At 39.7% G+C, this 20,141-nt stretch overlaps 1 protein-coding gene across 1 annotated transcript in view; it reads right to left on the reverse strand.

Moving 5' to 3' along the window:
• Window positions 1-20,141, reverse strand: part of VILL (villin like) — a 70,335-nt gene that overhangs the window by 2,205 nt on the left and 47,989 nt on the right. Inside the window, exons 8-19 of the mRNA XM_075212191.1 lie at window positions 19,799-19,877; window positions 18,966-19,064; window positions 18,170-18,323; window positions 14,607-14,707; window positions 13,725-13,862; window positions 13,174-13,332; window positions 11,901-12,080; window positions 11,582-11,727; window positions 6,633-6,777; window positions 4,429-4,617; window positions 3,078-3,146; window positions 269-559 (exon numbers count right to left, since the gene is read on the reverse strand). Of these exons, the coding sequence (XP_075068292.1) occupies window positions 269-559; window positions 3,078-3,146; window positions 4,429-4,617; window positions 6,633-6,777; window positions 11,582-11,727; window positions 11,901-12,080; window positions 13,174-13,332; window positions 13,725-13,862; window positions 14,607-14,707; window positions 18,170-18,323; window positions 18,966-19,064; window positions 19,799-19,877 (1,750 nt within the window). The remainder of the gene's footprint in view (window positions 1-268; window positions 560-3,077; window positions 3,147-4,428; window positions 4,618-6,632; window positions 6,778-11,581; window positions 11,728-11,900; window positions 12,081-13,173; window positions 13,333-13,724; window positions 13,863-14,606; window positions 14,708-18,169; window positions 18,324-18,965; window positions 19,065-19,798; window positions 19,878-20,141) is intronic.

Raw genomic sequence — 20,141 nt, forward strand, 5'->3', positions numbered from 1 at the left:
CTGATGTCTGCAAAGTCTTCCACCATCAGAGGAGGCTGAGGTTAGCTCTGCCCCAAACAATTCTTACATATGGAGCCACTCTATGACATACATGTCGCACTGTGGTGATTTTTGTTCATTTTTAAAAATGTTAAAAAATAAAATAGAAATAAACATGGACATTAACTCTGAAACTGCACATTTGCAGGAATGACTATATAATACAAGACAGCTGCTGAAGTCACTTTTGTCTTGTTTTTTTTATTTCGCATTAACATTTTTTTCTTACCTCTTTCTTAGTGGGGTCTACTCCATCAGGTAAGTCTTCTGTGTTTTTGTTAAGAATCAGGCTCTTATCGAAAATGAGCTTTTCGTTGCTCTGTGGTAATACCTCCACTACTGGCTTGCTCTGGCTCGGAGGCTGACTGACATTGACCTTTCCGTTATTGCTGTTGCTGTGAGGCAGGTTTCCATTGCTATGAGGTTTATATGCAGGAGGTTTTATGTTGTTATTCTCCATCTTTGTTTGGGCACTGGGCTTGTTTGTGCTGGTTGCATTTAGATTTGTGTTTTGCAAGTCCTAAAAATGCACAAGTTACCCGTTAGAAAACACTTATAAACAAACCCCAATACTCAATAATTATTACTATGACAGTTCTCAGTGTATAGAAACCAAATATTACTGTAGCGTTTTTATAGCAGAAGCAGCTGTTTGTTACAACAAATCACTTGAAATAAAAGTATAATACTTCTTGTATTCTATATATTATTTCCTTTTTATTATAGAAAGTTGTATTCCAAAAAATTATCAATATACATTCTTCCGATATTGAATCGTAACATTATACATATAACCACTTTTTCAGTTTCACATTCTACATTTCTATTATTTCAACTATCAAAACCCATTATCACCACGTCCTATTATTACCTTAATTTTCTTTTATTATATTTAATCATCATATTTTTTTTAATTTAAAAGGCATTCTTCCTGCTAAGAACTTTGTATTGTACCATGTTGTAAGCCGATTAGAAGATATAAGTGTCTCTTTCATATCTGGAGTCAATGCATGAATGTAGGGGATCCATGTCTCAAAGAACTTATTTGTCAATTGTTCTTTATTATAGTCCCTCTTATAAATAAAGTATAATGGAAAAAAGAAGCGCTTTCCTTATGAGTGCGATAGGGGCTGCCTGCATTACAACATGTTCACCATAGATGTCATACGTTGCGAAGCTAGAGATTAGTAGCTAATATCCAAACTACTAAGATTATAATTCATAGAGTATTTTAAGGGCCTCTTATAAATAAGTCTTATAAGTAATGTCACAGTCATTTAATGACACATACACAGTAGACGTAAGAAAAAATTAATGCAAATAGAATATTCTGGTTGGTCCAGGCCACTTGTCGCAGAGGTGTACAATTCCCATGATACAATCTTTGTGTTCCCCTTTTGCTTCACCATTTATAGTGCCATACAATAAAAATAAATAAATGGGTAGCTTCCCCTTCTCCAAATTTGTGTTGTTGGGGTGAAGGGAGGATAGGATTTTTTTGTACGACTGGTAACAAAAATTAAAGGGGAAACACTTAAGGCTAAATGAAACCAGGGTCACATGCAACATATTTTGGGCAAATATGGAATGAGGCAAATATTCATGGTACAGTTTTAAAAGTTTTACTAATCTCAGTTTTGCTAATATAAAATATGTGCTATTTAATATACAATTGTTGCTTACATTCCATATAATTATCATAATTACTAGTATATTTTGTTTCACTTAAAGAACTGATGAACATTTTCTGGAAAAAATATAGGAATTGTACAAAATGTACAATATTGAAAGTTAGAAGTTTAGTTCCATTTCAAATGTCTATTAATTGAACTTTTAACATACAAATAAAAGCAGTATTGGAGGGACAGTCGTCACCAAGAGTACAGGAGAAACTCATATTGGGTTCAGCATTTTTGAGGAAACAAAAATCACACTACTGAAAATTGAGATGAATAGCTAACTGGAATTTTCCATGCTTTATTTTTTTTTTTTATAAACAGTAAAAATTATGAAATAGAAATGCTCAAAAATTTTGTACCGGTTCAAAATTTGATTGAGTTTCACCAGTTTGATGGCCACGAATATGTCTGTGGTCCAATCGTTGATTAAAATTTGTGAAATTTACAGCTCATGTTCATCTGTTCGCGGTTCATGGTTTAATAAGTGTTTGTTTCTTTAATAATATTTTTAACTAATACGAATAAATAATCTCTTTCTAAAATTGAACTTCAAACACTATGGTCTGCTGTTTGTAAATAAAACACCAAATGCCTTTGAATTTTTGTAATTTAGCTTGATTTTATTAGTCAATCTAAAATTTAAGAAATGTAATCTTCAAACCCATTAGTCAAATCAGTTCAAGAATTGGAAAATAGTTTTACCTTTTACATTCTTTAAGGCTTTTCCCTCCCCCTTCCACCACCGTATTAAACAGAGGCCCCTGGAACTTAACATGCAAAGTCCCTACGTGAGAGAGGCGGTTTGTATGTACTGCTCTGCACTTTGTAGCAAAGGGGGGAGGGAGGGGCACAGACAGTAGGAGCCATCGGGTATTTCCCAATATCTCCGTGGGACAGTCTGACACTACATAGACTCCAATGAAATAGTGCCCCCTAGAGGCAAATTAATTATAAAGTTGGGAATTCTTACTCTTAGCATTATTACAACAGACATAGGAGTATCTTTATTTTGATGAGCTCAACAAAAATATTCAATTTTTTAAAGTTATTTTCAGAATAATTCAATTCAGACATTAATAATGTATCGATTTATTTAACATTTAGCTTAGGTTGAATCTTTAATCTACACTTTCTTTGTATAACAAATAAAGTGGATGTATAAAATAAACATGTTTTGCATCAATCATAGCATTAACCATTAATGAATACAGGCTGGGGGCATTGTGGCATCTTTTTCTGCCAGGTTATTGTTGATGTTATATACATTTCAATGGAAAATCCACCATCTCTCTTTATTTGTCTTCCGATAACCAAACTACACTTCCTTTTATCATTGGTAAGAAAATCCAGCAGACTTACCACACTTATCTGTGAGATGGAGGAGACATCACCCAAGTTCTTCTTCATGTCTTCATAGGACAAGTCAGACTAATAATAGGAAGAAAAATTTTATTATAAACTCAGACAAAGAAGCCGCAGTCTATAAATACATTTGCACATCTATACTGGATTTTTAAAGTGAATTTATAAAAAAACAAAACAAGGAATATTATAATTAAATAGCAGGTGTTCTCAATATGTGATACCTACAGCATGCAGAAACCGGATGGGACATTTATGAAAGTTGGTACAAAGATATTTGTCTGGCAAAAGGCAGAATCTGATTGGCTGCTAAATAAATACATGAATAAAATATAAAATAAAGAATGCATAAGACAAACTATAGCTGTTCTTAGACCTAACGATATTCTATAACGCAAGAAAACTAAAGGACAAAACTATAAACACACACAAAATGGCAGACTAGCTCGACCTGAGGCAATTTTCTGATGTCAAGTTCTGTTTAAACACAAAGCTATTATTTATTTCAAAACAGCACTGGCCTAGTCCAATATATCAGTTCTACCTCTATCTCAGAAGATACACTAGGGGGTAATTGTATCAAGCTGAGAGTTTTCCAGCGGGTTTGAAAAACCAATCAGATTCTAGCTATCATTTATTTAATACATTCTACAAAATGAAAGCTAGAATCTGATTGGTTGCTATAGGCAACATCTCCACTTTTCAAACCCGCCGGAAAATTCTCAGCTTGATACATTTACCCCTAGGAATTATAACAACAAATATAGGCAGCAGGTGCAGTAACATTTTTGGCCAGTAAGTGGCAATGCAGATCATCACATTGGTCTATTGCTCATTTATTGGTGTGTTTGCCATTTGGTATGTTCATTTACATTTGTGTTTGTCTTTTTTTTTTTTTTTTAAAAAGCCTGTACTGGGTATATCAAACTGGGTATAAAATAAAGTAACTGAATGATTCACTGAATACAAGCATTTTGGGCACAACAAAGAAACTATAAAAAGTGTCAGTGAGAATAGATGCAGCTGTTTTGGATGGTAAACAATGATTGTATGGTATATATTATTTTCTGCACAACACACTGTACCGTGTGCCAATTAAAGTGCCAAATGAGTCTTATTCACAAAACAAGACTGGTACTGACATACGTACAATTGTTACAGTCAGGAAGTGATATTAATCTTACTTACCCGGGCCGTGCGAGAGGGGCAACCGCCTAGGGTGCAAAGCTGAAGAGTGGTGCAGGGTAATGAATATTTTAGGCTAATTTGGTTAGAGTTGAGGGCTAGGGGGCGCCAGTTTCCTTCTTACCCCAGGTGCTGAAACATCGAGTTACGGCTATGTACTTACACTCCATTTATGAGAGTCCCAGGCATCGAACCAGCCAGTGAAAGTGGGGGGCTCATGTCCTTGCTTTACGGTGATTATTGGTGTGGACAAGTCTCTCCCAGCGGGGTGAGATCTCAGATATTCTTTTGAAGAGTTAATTGATTCATTTTTCTCATAGTCATTGGCTGACTTACCGATCCAAAGGAAAATCTTTTATGAAAATTCAAAGAGAGAGGTTTTAATGCGTTGTCCACTAACCAGTTTAATAAGCTATATATTCAGAATAGTGTATTTTATTGCTCTGATGGCAAATTGGCAAAATCAAAATGATTTAATAAAAAAAAAAAAAAACATGAAAAAAATAAAAAACATTAAAAAACAACAAAAAAAATATAAAGACAGAAGTAAATTTTTTAAAACATGTATTTCTCTTTCATTGAGAGACTTAAGCTCCTCCCTAAAGATTTGCAGCTGAGCTCATCAGTATTGGGTTACTATAACCTCCCATTGCACAGGCTTGGAGTCCAGGTTAGAGTTGGGTCATCCCTAACAGAGTTCACCTTGTTGCTGGCTGGGGAGCATTCCCTTGGCCTAGCTATCACTAATACCCCGTTCACACTACCGCCCCGGCAATATCCCTGATATATGAACCCGGGATATTCAGACTGGCATCTACCTGGGTGGGACCCGGGAATAACCCTGCAAAAGACTCAGGTCTAATTCCCGGGTAGAAGCAGAGGATCTGTTCACACTGAGCCTCGACCCGGGTTGCCCGGGGTTTTCAGCCAGTGTGAACGGGGTATAAGAAACACTGTATTAATCTGAATTGTTGGACACAGTTAATTAGAAGCAAAGGGCATCTGCTTTAAAGGACTAAGGGGTATTTTTATGAAATTGTGAAAACCAGTATTGCCAAAGCAAACAGGTGTTTCTGTTGGTGATAGGACTTGGCCCTTTACATCAAGGGGGTACCTCCTATTTAACAATGATTGCAGCAGTATAAGTAATGTGACAATACTTCTTCTGTTAAACATATTTTAATTTCTAAAAGAGTTAATCTATTTTTTTATTTTTTTTAAGAACTTTATTTATAATTTCCTTCACACGATATATACAAAGACAGAAAATGGTCACTAGAGGCCATAGTAATTAGCTTTGCACATGTAAGTCAGGATAAATACAACATCCAAGGCAAATATACAATGAAGGAGGTATACAGGAATTTTTTTCAGACAACTAGCCAAGTCAAAATACAAATAAAACTATATCAAAATGAGCTGATCAAAAGTGTAATGTCAATCTATTTTTAACTATTTATGTAATTTAATAAGTGGAAGTATCATGGGTTTAACATGTGTTTTCAATGCAAGATCATACATATATGTGATCGCATGCGTGTTTAACTTGAGTGGTATTATTTTGAATGGTTCTTGTTCCATTTCAGTGTGTCTGATGCAGACATACTTGCCAACTCTCCCAGAATGTCCAGGAGACTCCCGAAATTCGGGTCGGTCTCACGGACTCCTGGGAGAGCTGGCAAGTCTCCCGCATCCCGCAAGTGCGGGGCTAAAATGACGCGATTCGTGGTGCATCGCGTCATTTTGGCCACGCTCCCGCGACAAATATGGCGTTTTGTCACGGGGCGGGGCCAAAATGACGCGTTTGACTGCGCCCCGCCCCCTACTACCCTCTAGACACGCCCCTCTCCCGGATACAACTTGCCAAAAGTAGGCAAGTATGGATGCAGATCAACAAAGTTAAAAACTATAAATCCATCTATACATCTCTATCGAATTTATATATGAAAGAAATGTGGTTTATATGCCTTTATATATGCCTTTAGATTTTGTTAGTGGCAGTATGAAGCAGTGATTTCATAACAGTATTATAATATGCAAAGGTCTCATCTCACCTATCAATTCAATGAAAGTATTTTGTTCAGTTGGGGCTAAAGTGTAAAAGACACTGAAATCAGGGTACTTCAGTAACTTTCAACCACTTTGAGTATTGTTACAAACAAAGGTACTAATCTGCTCTACAACCATAGCACCCAAATTTTTTTTAACCTTTTATCTGTCTGATGCAAATTACGTCATGACAGCCAATGTCTGATTGGTTCTATGGTTTTAGTGCAGATTTGCACAGTTGATTAATGTTAGTAAGAAGCTCTCTTTATCATGTTACATTCAACACAGCCCAGATTTAAAAAAAAAACCATCACTTGCCTCTTCCCAAGTGTCAAGTAACATAACATCATCCTCATCAAGGTCACTCTGGGCGAAATCTACCACCTCTGTCATGATGAACCGACCCGTCTGATTGGAACATTCAAAGAGGCGGGGCTTATATTGCACGACTGTCTCTTGGAATCTACACAGACCAGACAGAATATTTTGGGAATTGAAAAAGATTAAGATTTAACAAAGTCTCTCCTCCAAATCTCATCTTAATAATTCTAACTTTTTAATTGTTTACATTTTTTCCCCATGCATGGAATAAATGACAGCCAAACAAGTAAACAATAGACTGACAATGGACACCAGGGGGTTAATGTATCAAGCTCCGATTTTTTTCAGCGATTTAAAATCGTCACAACTCGCAAGAGATAACCGGTGAATTGAAGTGCAAAATCAGCATATGTATTAAGTAACTAGCCTTAGTCTGATCTTCAAAATCGCTGTTCATCTCTCGCTATTTGTGGCGATTTCAAACTCGCCCGTGTTTAGCAAACTCGCCCGTGTTTAGCTGTAAATTGCCATTTAAAAACCAATACTCATTTCTGATTATTTGCAAGTCTTACATGCAAAACTAGAGCGTTTTTAATCTCGCTAACATTATATTAATAAAAAAACCAAAATGCGTGGGGTCTCCCCATCTAAAGACTATTAACCCTAGCGCTGCCAGCCTACTGCTGGTTGCGTGAAAATCAGGATAAAATTTGTGTGGTGCCCCCTCGATTTCCATGCAACCAGCACTAGGCAAAGCAGCCGGGTGGGTGGCACTATAGCAGGAGGACACGCGGCAGGGGCTCACGCTGTCATGGGAAACCCCCTTATGCTATAAATAGAGCTTGCGGCTCTGTTGTTCTCATTAGCGTTGGGTCGCTTGTGTGATACACAAGCAAAGTAACGTCGTCCACATGGTTTATTTTTTTTAATTCAAGCATGTTCCGGATGGATTACAAAATAGGGTCATTGTGACCAGAAGATCAGAAAACATTTTCAAGCCTGGACTATTTGGAATGACCAATTATTTTGGGACATCTTCATGGACCTTATTTGGAATTACAATTTATTTGAATATGGGTTGCAAGCCAATTTGGATTGCAAGCTTCTGGAAACAGATTAAGACATCATATTGGTGAGTATTTTTTTTTTTTATTATTATTGTTAATAAAATATTGTGGTAATAAAGAGGGTGTTGTTTGTAATTTTTGGGGTTTTATTATTTTTATTAAAGATATGTGGTTTGCATGAGGGTGTGATGAATTCTTTAACATTTTTTTTTGTGGAACTACAGGTCGCAGCAAGCCATGGGTGTCACGGAATGTTGACACTTGTGGTTCTCCAAGTGCCAGCATGCCCTGACTGCCATGGGTATGCTGGTGCTTGTAGTTCTACAAGCACCAGCATGCCCACACTGTTAATGGCAGCCCGGGCTAGCTGGGACTTGTAGTTCCACAACTAAAAATTGTGTTTTTTTTATTGTTTTTAATTTCTATCATCGTTACTACCCTACACCCACTGCCCCAGGGGGTGTAGGAAGAGTCCTAGTGCTTTCAGCAATGGGCTGAGTGATCCTAGAGGAGATGCCCACACGTTTTTTTGCAGACCCCACTCCCTAGGGAATCCAGCCCATTGCTGAACAGCCTGGGGCTGGTTGCCATTATGGCAGGGGAACCCTTGACGCGTGTCCCCCCTGCTATATTGCCACCCATCCCGACTGATTTGCCTAGTGCTGGTTGTATGGAAATCGGGTGGACCCCATTAAAAAAATTTCCTGGTTTCCGTGCAACCAGCAGTAGGCTGGCAACACTAGGGTTAATAGTCTTTAGACGGGAGGACCCCATGTTTTTTTTTTTTCTTTTTAAATTGTATACCCAGCAGTGTAACAGTGATGTGTTTGCTAATGTCGCCTCTAGAAAATAGCATGCTGTATCTGGTAAATTTGTAAAACCACAGCTTCATACATTCGGCGACTAGTATAGCTCATACTTACCAACTTTCTGTTGGTGAAATCCGGGAGCCTGCAGAGGAGGTGGGCGTGACGGGGGGGCGGGGCTCCAAGTGACGTCATTTTGGACCTGCCCCCATGACGTGATGACGCAAAATGCGTCATTTGACAGCGGGGGGCGGGGCCAAACGCCGCGATTCACCGGGAATCGCAGCGTTTGGGACTTAATTCTGCCCACTTCACTAGGAAGTGGGCAGAATTATCCAGATGCGGGGGATTGCCACACTCGCCCGGGAGCCCGGGAGACTCTCGCAAAATGCGGGAGTCTCCCGGATATTTCGGGAGAGTTGGCAAGTCTGGTATAGCTGGAGTGGGGAAAAATCAGGCCTGCGATTTGTAGTGATTTTGAAAACTGCGATTTTGGAAGAAACACATCTCTGGTGATTTTACATCAAATCGCCGTTTAATACATTGGCCAGTTTAAACTCGCCCGAGAAAATTGCTGGAAATGCAAAATCGCAGCTTGATACATTTACCCCCAGAAGTTGAGGAATTAGAGGTAGTCTCTGCTGTAAATCTTTGTTAATCTACCGCAGATCACCAGAGGGCGCCAGAGCAAAGCCTCAAATCTAATCTACTCTTGTTTACCTGTGGAAACACAACATAAATCAGGCATTTGACCATATCACAATTAAGTTCACTGCTTAAATGTAAAAGTTACACAATAAATATGCGCAGCATAAGGTTTTTAAAAGCACATTTTTCTTTTTCTAGAATACAGTTATAATTTTAGTGAATTGCCACTAGTTACATACAATACTTGGAGAATTTTATTTGTATTGTCCAGTCTTCCACTCAGCCCTCTGTGTGATTATGTCACTGGGGTTGTAGAGGGCAGAGAAGCAAATAGAGAAATGACCTTTTGATGTACAGACCGGTAGTAGAGAGAGGTGTACATAGGTCAGGGGCTGACAGGGCTGGGGGTAGGGGGCATCTGCCCCCCAGGCCTGTCCCATAGTGGGCTACCTTGAGCTGGGTCACTGGGCCATCTGCATCTTTTTCAGTTTAAAATAGGCTGCTGATTCGAGTCTTGTCCCTTAAGCTAAAATTTGCCAGTCCTCCACTGACATAGTTTCATTTCACTTTTGTAAATAAGACTTTAAGCTAAAATGGAGCCTATGTACAACCAGACCAGTCTGTGAAATTAGTTCTATTTCAATAACAAACAAAGACATATGGGGCATTGAAACATTACACTGATTTGTGACAAAAATCTGTATAAGATCAATAACGGTCATTACCAACCAGCTGAAATGCACCTCCTGCTTTCTCAGCAGTAGTTCTGCCGGACAAGATACTTAATTGACATTCAGGGGGTAGAGAAGTCACATTTATGGGGTATTCCCTCAATGCTAGGTGGACACAGAGGTCCTCTGTATAATACAACTGTTTTACTGTAAGTGCTGAATAGGTACGGAAACTGTGACTTATTATTTTTAACCTTTATTTATATAACTCCAATATAATATGTAGGACTTTGCAGAGAATATTATTGTTTTTTTTAAATACTTCTCCACGGCCCTGATTTTGGTGGGCAGTCCTGATTTGAGGGCTCTGTCCCATTGTCCCGGCAGTTGTCCCAACTGTCAGAATTGTTGGGCGTTATGACCCACTCAATGGTTTTTGGGTGCTGCGCACACCCGCCACTGTTTTAAATAGCCTGGTGCTAGTGAGGAAATAGCCACCTCCTAGCTTTAAATTCATCTGCAGTGAGAAGGATCACAGTGCCCCCAAAACATGGTGCCTCTCTACCTTCCTGATTACATTCACATCCTGGGGAGTTACTGCAACACGTCCAGTGTGCAGTTTGTCATCCTACTCCCGTAAAGTGGAAGGAGACACATCACCATTTTATGTGGGGTGTTGTATAAAAGCACAAAGTGGGCGTGCGCCTCTATATGGTCTAGGGCAGTGGTCAGGGAACAGGGGTAAATTACCCCAAATGGGGTAAAAATGAAATTCCTGGGGGTAATGCTGCCGATTCATATGCTGTCAGTTGGATTGTAGACCCCTTTAAATGTGAAATTACTGTTGTACCAGAAGAGCCTCAAGGGTTGGCAGAGGCACTTCTTGAGCTTCGATGCAATAATGAAGCACATATTGCATTTGAAAACAAAGCAGATCTGTCATATTTTTGGATGTCAACAGCTGCAAAGGCATTCAAAATTGCACAGGAGGAGGCAGTTAAAAAGTTGCTGCCTTTTGCAACAACCTACCTTTACGAACAAGGATTTTCCACTCTAACGAACATAAAAACAAAGCAGAGAAATCGATTGGACGCTGAAGACTGTATCCAAATTGCTCTGCCATCAAAATGCCCCAATATTGATGCTCTCGTATCAAAAAAGAAGCAACATCATTTCTCCAAAACCTGAAGTTTTGCAGTTGAAACTTTCAAAGAAATTTTGAATAGATTCAATAAAATTTTAAATTCCAATAATTAATAATATATGATTTCCTTCCTTTCAAATCAAGGGGGTAACATTGGCGCATCTAAATATATTTGGGGGTAAAAGGTAAAAAAGTTCCCTGACACCTGGTCTAGTGAGATTAAAAGGCACATTTGTAAAATCTAAACAAATTGCCCATCGTTTGCAATCAGTCATGTGAAGGAAATGACTGGCAGCGAGAGCACAGGTCATAGTAATTTATATTCATATATTCTGTTTGATGTGATAGTCTCACTGTTCAAGTACAGAGAAAAAAGAACTGTAAAAATTAATTTTATACACTTTTTAAACATTTTAAACAAGTTTTTTCTCATTTAAGTGGCAAATCATCTTTGAACTGGAAATTGTGTGGCCCAAACCAGTAAGCTACATGCCAATTTGATATTGTTGAAACGTAAGAGAAAACGTTAAACACAGAGATCGCCCTATATTATGACTGAATGGTAAGCATAGAGATTTACATGTACATTTATATTTAAAAGTGCAGTCACCTCTTATCACTGGAATAAGGAGCCTTTCCACCTAGAGCCACCCAGAATTCTGCAGGTTCCTGACCTTCAAGAATGGTTTGCTTGTCTTGCTTAGAGATTATATTGGCCACTGTCTTTGCCATTTCCCGCTCATCTCCACTGCAGCCCTAGATGGAATTTAGGGTTACTATGAAACACAGTCTGTATAGAAAACACATGTGTAAAGTATTTCTTACTCTATTACCACTATTTGCATGTGGTTCAAAGAAACAAAAACACAGTGTTAGCAGCTGGAGAATATGGATTATGTGACGTTCACCTAAACGTTCACTAACTGTACCTTTCCACACCACAAGTAGCACACGGTATTGGCCTTTAGCACAAAGACGTCATTGGAATTGAGAGAAGCAGATCTGGATGGGACCTCGGTAGCCTTTGTGTTGAATTCATCGGTTCCTCTGACTTGGAATAGTCTGATTGGAGGTTCTGGCTCAGTTTTCACAGCTCGACTTGTTCCTCCCTATTGCATGGGTGACAATCAAACACATTATAAAGTACACTAATAAAGTAATCCTTTTGATGGTTAAATGTAATAGTAGAAATGATTGTGCAAGTTACAGTATTTGGCAGCACATTTATATTTTCATGTATAAAATAAGAGGAACATAATTAATTATAAAATAAGCAACAGGAATAAAACATGAGGCTGAGCATTTTGGAGTCCACTAAACAACTAGGATGATAAGATAGACATAAGAAATTGTCACAATTTATTTTATATCATGATTATGGCCTAATAAGGAGGCTATAGTAATAATCTTCCCAAGGAATCCATATAATACATTCATGTTTCCTTTGCACGTGTGCGGAAATAACATTCTGTTTAATGGACATATCATTAAATCTCTATGTTTTAGAAGATGTTTAAAATATTTATAGAACTCCTTACTGCAAGTGTTTTTGAATAAAAGGGCAATAAAACTGTCAGAAAAGACAGATTAGCATACCAAAACATTTCTTTCAGTTACCTCATAAAGGAATGAGAAGAAGTGGACAAGGAAGACTGTTTAAAAAGTAAGGGGATTAGTTTAGGAATCGTCAGTTTTCCTACTGATCAATTGTCCATATCTTATAGCTTCACCAGGTGGCAGAATCACGCACTGAGTATATAATTATGCTATGGCAGATTCTGTATTTATTCCTGCTTTGCATTAAACTCCATTAATTAATGAAGTCCTGTCTTTGTGTTCTTAAATAATCCATATGTCAGATAGATTGGGTTGTTATAACACTACATTTAAGGCAGTGGATTATTTGGATTACAGTAACATTGATTAGATTAGTTTGTGATTGTATTTTGAGATTACTCAGAGAGTGACTGAAGACTTCCTAAGAGAGTCAGCTCTTGACCTAAATATTAGTAGTGGCAGAAATATAGGTTTAATAATGAGTGTGAGATATAATTATGGGAAATTTTAGCCAGAGACCAGGTGGTTTTGCTCTCATTAACCCTTTCACGTCCACGTTACTCATGCCCAGGTGGTTTTGGTCGTGGCATAGAATTACAGCCATGTGGAGATTATATTCATTACAGGATAATAAGAAAATATTACCTCATATATAATCATTTTTCCTTTAAAGATAGCCTGGAAATGTTTCGGCTCCTTTCCCATAGTCACCCGTATTTGGACTGGCTGGTCATGGTACTTGCGGTCCAGTTCTACAGCATGATAGGCACATGCTGTGATCTCATCTTGAGTGGCATGACGGCCCTGCAAAAGTGACATGATTAATACAAAGATTTGGAATATGGGGAACATAATTAGGGCTTCCATAGATTTTAAGCAGAAACCCATGTACTCAGTCTATAAAACCTCATGCTTTCAGTTATAATAACCTAATCCCATTAATTCTGTTTGTATATAGTCGTCAAGTGTGAAAATTTAAATATAAATTAAAGACTTCCACCTCCAAAAGACCAGGACATACACGAGTTCAATATACAAAAAGAAGAAGAATTAATGTATAAGGCAGATCAAGGCATTAAGCAATATAGGATAATGTTTCCTATATACGATCATCCCAACAGCATTACCACTAGAAAGCTTTTACAAAAAAGGAACAGTTATTTCATATTTACAATCTAACGGGGGCACCCACTTACCAGCCACATGTAAAGCAGGTAATTCGGCTTCCCTGATTTTATGTATGTATACAACACCAAATAGCAATCGCCTCCATAGAATCTTCCATAGGTCTTTGGATCAACCTCTTTCAACTCCAGATTTTCAACTCTCCAAATCTGAAACGAAATGTAATTTATAAAAAAGAAATAATTAAAACAATTGTCCAATGCTGTGCCGTAGATTGTAATGCGTTAAATATTCTATACTGTAACTGCTACATAAGATATATGTTATAAATGAACTACAACAGTGTTATAACAATCGGCCAATCATCGATTTTCAGCGCACACTTAAATAGATATCAACAATGGGAAAGGCGCTTAAAATGTTGATAATATTAGTGTATTGTCAAGACGGTGTAGCGGCGATAACTGGATACTTTTAAAATATAAACACAACAATAAATTGGTTTTTAATATTCACACCCACTAAGTATCCAAACACTGAAAATGGTAGCGGTTGCGAAATTCTTAAAAATTATGATATTGGATCGCTTTCAACCATAAATAGCACATATAGTCCAATTTCACCTATTTGCATGAAACATGCTTGAGAATTTTAAAGTTCTGTCTATTGGGGGCCCTTTTGGCTGGGGGCCCCGGGGCACTGGCCCAGCCTAGATACGGCCCTGCATTTGCTGTTTGTGCTGCAATCTTGATTTAGAGGAGAAGACTATAGATAGACACAAAGATCTAAATGGCTAAAATAAGTAAGAATTACAGTATAATTTGCAGTGCTTAGATTGTAAGCTCATCTGCGCAGGGCCATCGTCACCTTCTGTTGCATGTCATTATGGTCATTTCTTTGTATCAGGGTTCCCACAATATATAGTGCTGCGTAAAAGAAACCTCAGCACTCACCTCTACTTTCCCAGAAGCATCATCTACCATCCTCTGTTCTGCTGCTAAGTCTGGTCTGGCATACAGCTGGTTAATGTCAAATTTAACTTGATCCACCTTAGCTGAAAGCAATATTATTTCAATTAAAGTAGAGCTAACATTTTATGGTACTGAAAACCCATAAACCCCATGAAATGTCCTTTGATCACTAACATCGTCCCACACTACTTTTTCTATCCCATATGCATTCTTAAAATAAGAACTAAACATCCATAGTGCATAACCTTATACTGACAATTCTTAAACACCCTCTCCCTGGCTGCACTTCATAGAGAGGTTGTCTGTAATCAAGTACATTACATAGGCACCAGATAATTACAGTAGATTCTAGAATATCGATTTTACCAGTGCTCATGACGTAGGCTCGTAGCGGCAAATTCAGGGGGTGAACACCGTGGTGTTTCCCCCAAACAGCTGCTACCAGCACTAGGCTATGACAGGAGCCTGGTGACACTAGAACTGGGAAGTACACAGCGTGGGGTAACCTACACCACCCCTCAGATGGGCAGGGGGCTTAAGTATATGTATATGGACCCCTGTGTGTGTAAATACCCACTATACCATGGAATGAAAAGGACTGGGCTAGATCTCGGCAGTGAGTCAGAGAACTTCCAGAGGTAAGTGGCAGGGAGTATGTACCTACACTACCCCACAGATGGGCAGGGGGCTACACTATATGTGTATGGACAGCTGTGTCTGTAAATACCCACTATACCATGGAAAGAAAAGGACTGGGCTAGATCTCGGCAGTGAGTCAGAGAACCTCCAGAGGTAAGTTCCATGGAGTATGTACCTACACCACCCCACAGATGGGCAGGGGACTACACTATATGTGTATGGACAGCTGTGTCTGTAAATACCCACTATACCATGGAATGAAGATGACTGGGCTAGATCTGGGTGGTGAGTCAGAGAACCTGCAGAGGTAAGTACCAGGGAGTAAGTACCTACACCACCCCACAGATGGACAGGAGGCTACACTATATGTGTATGGACAGCTGTGTCTGTAAATACCCACTATACCATGGAATGAAAATGACTGGGCTAAATCTCGGCAGTGAGTCAGAGAACCTCCAGAGGTAAGTGGCAGGGAGTATGTACCTACACTACCCCACAGATGGGCAGGGGGCTACACTATATGTGTATGGACAGCTGTGTCTGTAAATACCCACTATACCATGGAAAGAAAAGGACTGGGCTAGATCTCGGCAGTGAGTCAGAGAACCTCCAGAGGTAAGTACCATGGAGTATGTACCTACACCACCCCACAGATGGGCAGGGGGCTACACTATATGTGTATGGACAGCTGTGTCTGTAAATACCCACTATACCATGGAATGAAGAGGACTGAGCTAGATCTCGGCAGTGAGTCAGAGAACCTCCAGAGGTAAGTTCTATGGAGTATGTACCTACACTACCCCACAGATGGGCAGGGGGCTACACTATATGTGTATGGACAGCTGTGTCTGTAAATACCCACTATACCATGGAATGAAGATGACTGGGCTAGATCTGGGTGGTGAGTCAGAGAACCTGCAGAGGTAAGTACCAGGGAGTAAGTACCTACACCACCCCACAGATGGACAGGAGGCTACACTATATGTGTATGGACAGCTGTGTCTGTAAATACCCACTATACCATGGAATGAAAATGACTGGGCTAAATCTCGGCAGTGAGTCAGAGAACCTCCAGAGGTAAGTTCCATGGAGTATGTACCTACACTACCCCACAGATGGGCAGGGGGCTACACTATATGTGTATGGACAGCTGTGTCTGTAAATACCCACTATACCATGGAATGAAGATGACTGAGCTAGATCTGGGTGGTGAGTCAGAGAACCTCCAGAGGTAAGTTCCATGGAGTATGTACCTACACCATCCCACAGATGGGCAGGGGGCTACACTATATGTGTATGGACAGCTGTGTCTGTAAATACCCACTATACCATGGAATGAAGATGACTGAGCTAGATCTGGGTGGTGAGTCAGAGAACATCCAGAGGTAAGTTCCATGGAGTATGTACCTACACCACCCCACAGATGGGCAGGGGGCTACACTATATGTGTATGGACAGCTGTGTCTGTAAATACCCACTATACCATGGAATGAAGATGACTGAGCTAGATCTGGGTGGTGAGTCAGAGAACCTCCAGAGGTAAGTTCCATGGAGTATGTACCTACACCACCCCACAGATGGGCAGGGGGCTACACTATATGTGTATGGACAGCTGTGTCTGTAAATACCCACTATACCATGGAATGAAGATGACTGAGCTAGATCTGGGTGGTGAGTCAGAGAACCTGCAGAGGTAAGTACCAGGGAGTAAGTACCTACACCACCCCACAGATGGACAGGAGGCTACACTATATGTGTATGGACAGCTGTGTCTGTAAATACCCACTATACCATGGAATGAAGATGACTGAGCTAGATCTGGGTAGTGATTCAGAGAACCTCCAGAGGTAAGTACCAGGGAGTATGTACCTACACCACCCCACAGATGGACAGGAGGCTACACTATATGTGTATGGACAGCTGTGTCTGTAAATACCCACTATACCATGGAATGAAAATGACTGGGCTAAATCTCGGCAGTGAGTCAGAGAACCTCCAGAGGTAAGTTCCATGGAGTATGTACCTACACTACCCCACAGATGGGCAGGGGGCTACACTATATGTGTATGGACAGCTGTGTCTGTAAATACCCACTATACCATGGAATGAAGATGACTGAGCTAGATCTGGGTAGTGAGTCAGAGAACCTCCAGAGGTAAGTTCCATGGAGTATGTACCTACACCACCCCACAGATGGGCAGGGGGCTACACTATATGTGTATGGACAGCTGTGTCTGTAAATACCCACTATACCATGGAATGAAGATGACTGAGCTAGATCTGGGTGGTGAGTCAGAGAACCTGCAGAGGTAAGTACCAGGGAGTAAGTACCTACACCACCCCACAGATGGACAGGAGGCTACACTATATGTGTATGGACAGCTGTGTCTGTAAATACCCACTATACCATGGAATGAAGATGACTGAGCTAGATCTGGGTAGTGATTCAGAGAACCTCCAGAGGTAAGTACCAGGGAGTATGTACCTACACCACCCCACAGATGGACAGGAGGCTACACTATATGTGTATGGACAGCTGTGTGTGTAAATACCCACTATACCATGGAATGAAGAGGACTGAGCTAGATCTGGGTAGTGATTCAGAGAACTTCCAGAGGTAAGTGGCAGGGAGTATGTACCTACACCACCCCACCGATGGACAGGAGGCTACACTATATGTGTATGGACAGCTGTGTGTGTAAATACCCACTATACCATGGAATGAAGAGGATTGAGCTAGAGCTGGGTAGTGATTCAGAGAACTTCCAGAGGTAAGTGGTAGGGAGTATGTACCTAAACCACCCCACACATGGACAGGAGGCTACACTTTCCTCACTGTTGATTCTGCCCTCAGAGCTTACACTTTCTCAATCATTTATAGTGGGTTAAGTTATAAAGCATCTTACCAATCTTCCCCACGCTGTACGCTTTTCCAATTCCTTGTGTCTCTCCAAAATCTCTCCAGTTCTGGAAAAGCTGTTTAAACATGGTTGACTCAGCCCCATCATTCACTACCTCAACGTTTGTGGAAGCTGGATATCCCTTGGCCTGTATGAAACCCTAAAGAGAAAATGTTCTTGTATATAATCAATATTTTCAATCCACATTCACATATATTCAGACTCACATTGGCCATTACAGTTACTGGTCAATCTACCAGAGGGTTTAAACCTCAGTCTGACCTTGTAGGATTTTTGGCGTAAAAGAAACACCTAAAACTGGTACATTACCTTTAACTGAAATCAATTCACTGCATGATAGTGTGTGTTTAGGGGTATATTTCTAAAGCTCTGAAATAATCAATGAATTATTCACTTGACTTCACCATGTAGAGCACATATATTTCACATGAAATTTCTCGAACATTGAAAAACGCTTTAATGACAGTAATTATGCAATATAGTGTAACTTCCATTTTCCTTGGCACAAAGTAATTTTTCCTTGATCGAAATACAGCAATACAATGTTAGAGAATAAGGGTCATTTAGGATCTGCAAAATCATGAATACAGCTGCCCTCCACCACCTCTGAGGTCCTGGTAATCAAGTGCAGATGCAGATTGATTTAAAGGGGGTGTTTGATCTTAAAACGGCCTTGGTGCACAAGTAAGCACATTTGCGCACAGAAAGCAGCATTTGTGTATTGGCAGATTTTGCAGTTTGTAAATACCTTGAATGATTTACTTGTGATTACTGTACTTACCACTGCTCTGCTGAAAGCTCCTTTCTTCTCTTCCGGGCTGGAGTCCTTCCCTCTCCAGACGAAAATCTTTACTCCCCCTTGATCTAGAATGTGACAATCCTGCAAGAAGTGAGGACACAGATTCAAAACCACCGATGAGTACAACTCCCATGCTGGATGGATCCACTGGTGTCTATAAGGTCAAATGGAATCTCACCATATATAGCACATGCCCTTTGCCCTCAGTGGTATAAGCAACTGCACTGGAATCTACCCAACACAATATTTTGCCGCAATTTTGAATTGTGTTATCTCAATAAAAGTACCTGATCGCCAGCAGCATGAGCTGGTGCGGAGTTTAAGTCCTTGCAGAGGTGGAATTGCAATGCACGGCAAGAAACACCCCTGAAAATTCCCCCTTTCCACCCCTTTATCTCATTACAATAGTTTCGCTCTGCAAAATGAAATCTCATTTCTGCACTACTCTGAAAAATAAGAAGCACCAGAGTGCCTACTGCTTACTGCATGTTATGGAAAGCCTCCACTCCTCCCAAATCCCTATGCAAATTGCTGCTCCACCACATAGGCGGCCATCTTGCTCTGCTATGCACCCCGGTGGAAATCTAGGCACCAATCCGTCTAAATCATGGTCCACAGCTGTATTAGCGCTGCAGAGCAGACGTTTTGTACTTTGTAAATAACCTACACTGAATTAATGGATTTAATGGTCTTCTTAAAACTTTGATTTTGGATAATTGTGGCTAAACAGGCAAGATCTACCATTTCCAGGAGGAATCCTCACTGCAGAGTTAAATATAACTTTTATTCTTTTTGTTTTTTTGTAATCCACTAACCTCGTGCTGGAGGAGATCTTGAGTCAGCGGTTTTGTTGCAGTTTCTTGTACTACTAAGTCTCCATCTTTTTCAAAAACACTGCAATAAAGTAAAGCCCATTATAAAGGAGAAATAGATTACTCATACAGCTAATAATGTTATCAACAAAGAGGAAATTAATATGATAAGTAAACGTATTTAAACTCATATTGATTATCTATTTACTTTGGTTTAAATAAAGTAATATTTACCTTACTCCCAAGAGGCAGATTTAATTTCAAGAGAAGAGCCGCAGGAGCCATGTACAATAAGACTTTACGGTGATTATCCGGACTGACATTCCTCTACCGCATTAACCAGAAG

Source organism: Mixophyes fleayi, chromosome 5 (genome assembly GCF_038048845.1).
Source record: "Mixophyes fleayi isolate aMixFle1 chromosome 5, aMixFle1.hap1, whole genome shotgun sequence".
NCBI lineage: Eukaryota > Metazoa > Chordata > Amphibia > Anura > Limnodynastidae > Mixophyes > Mixophyes fleayi.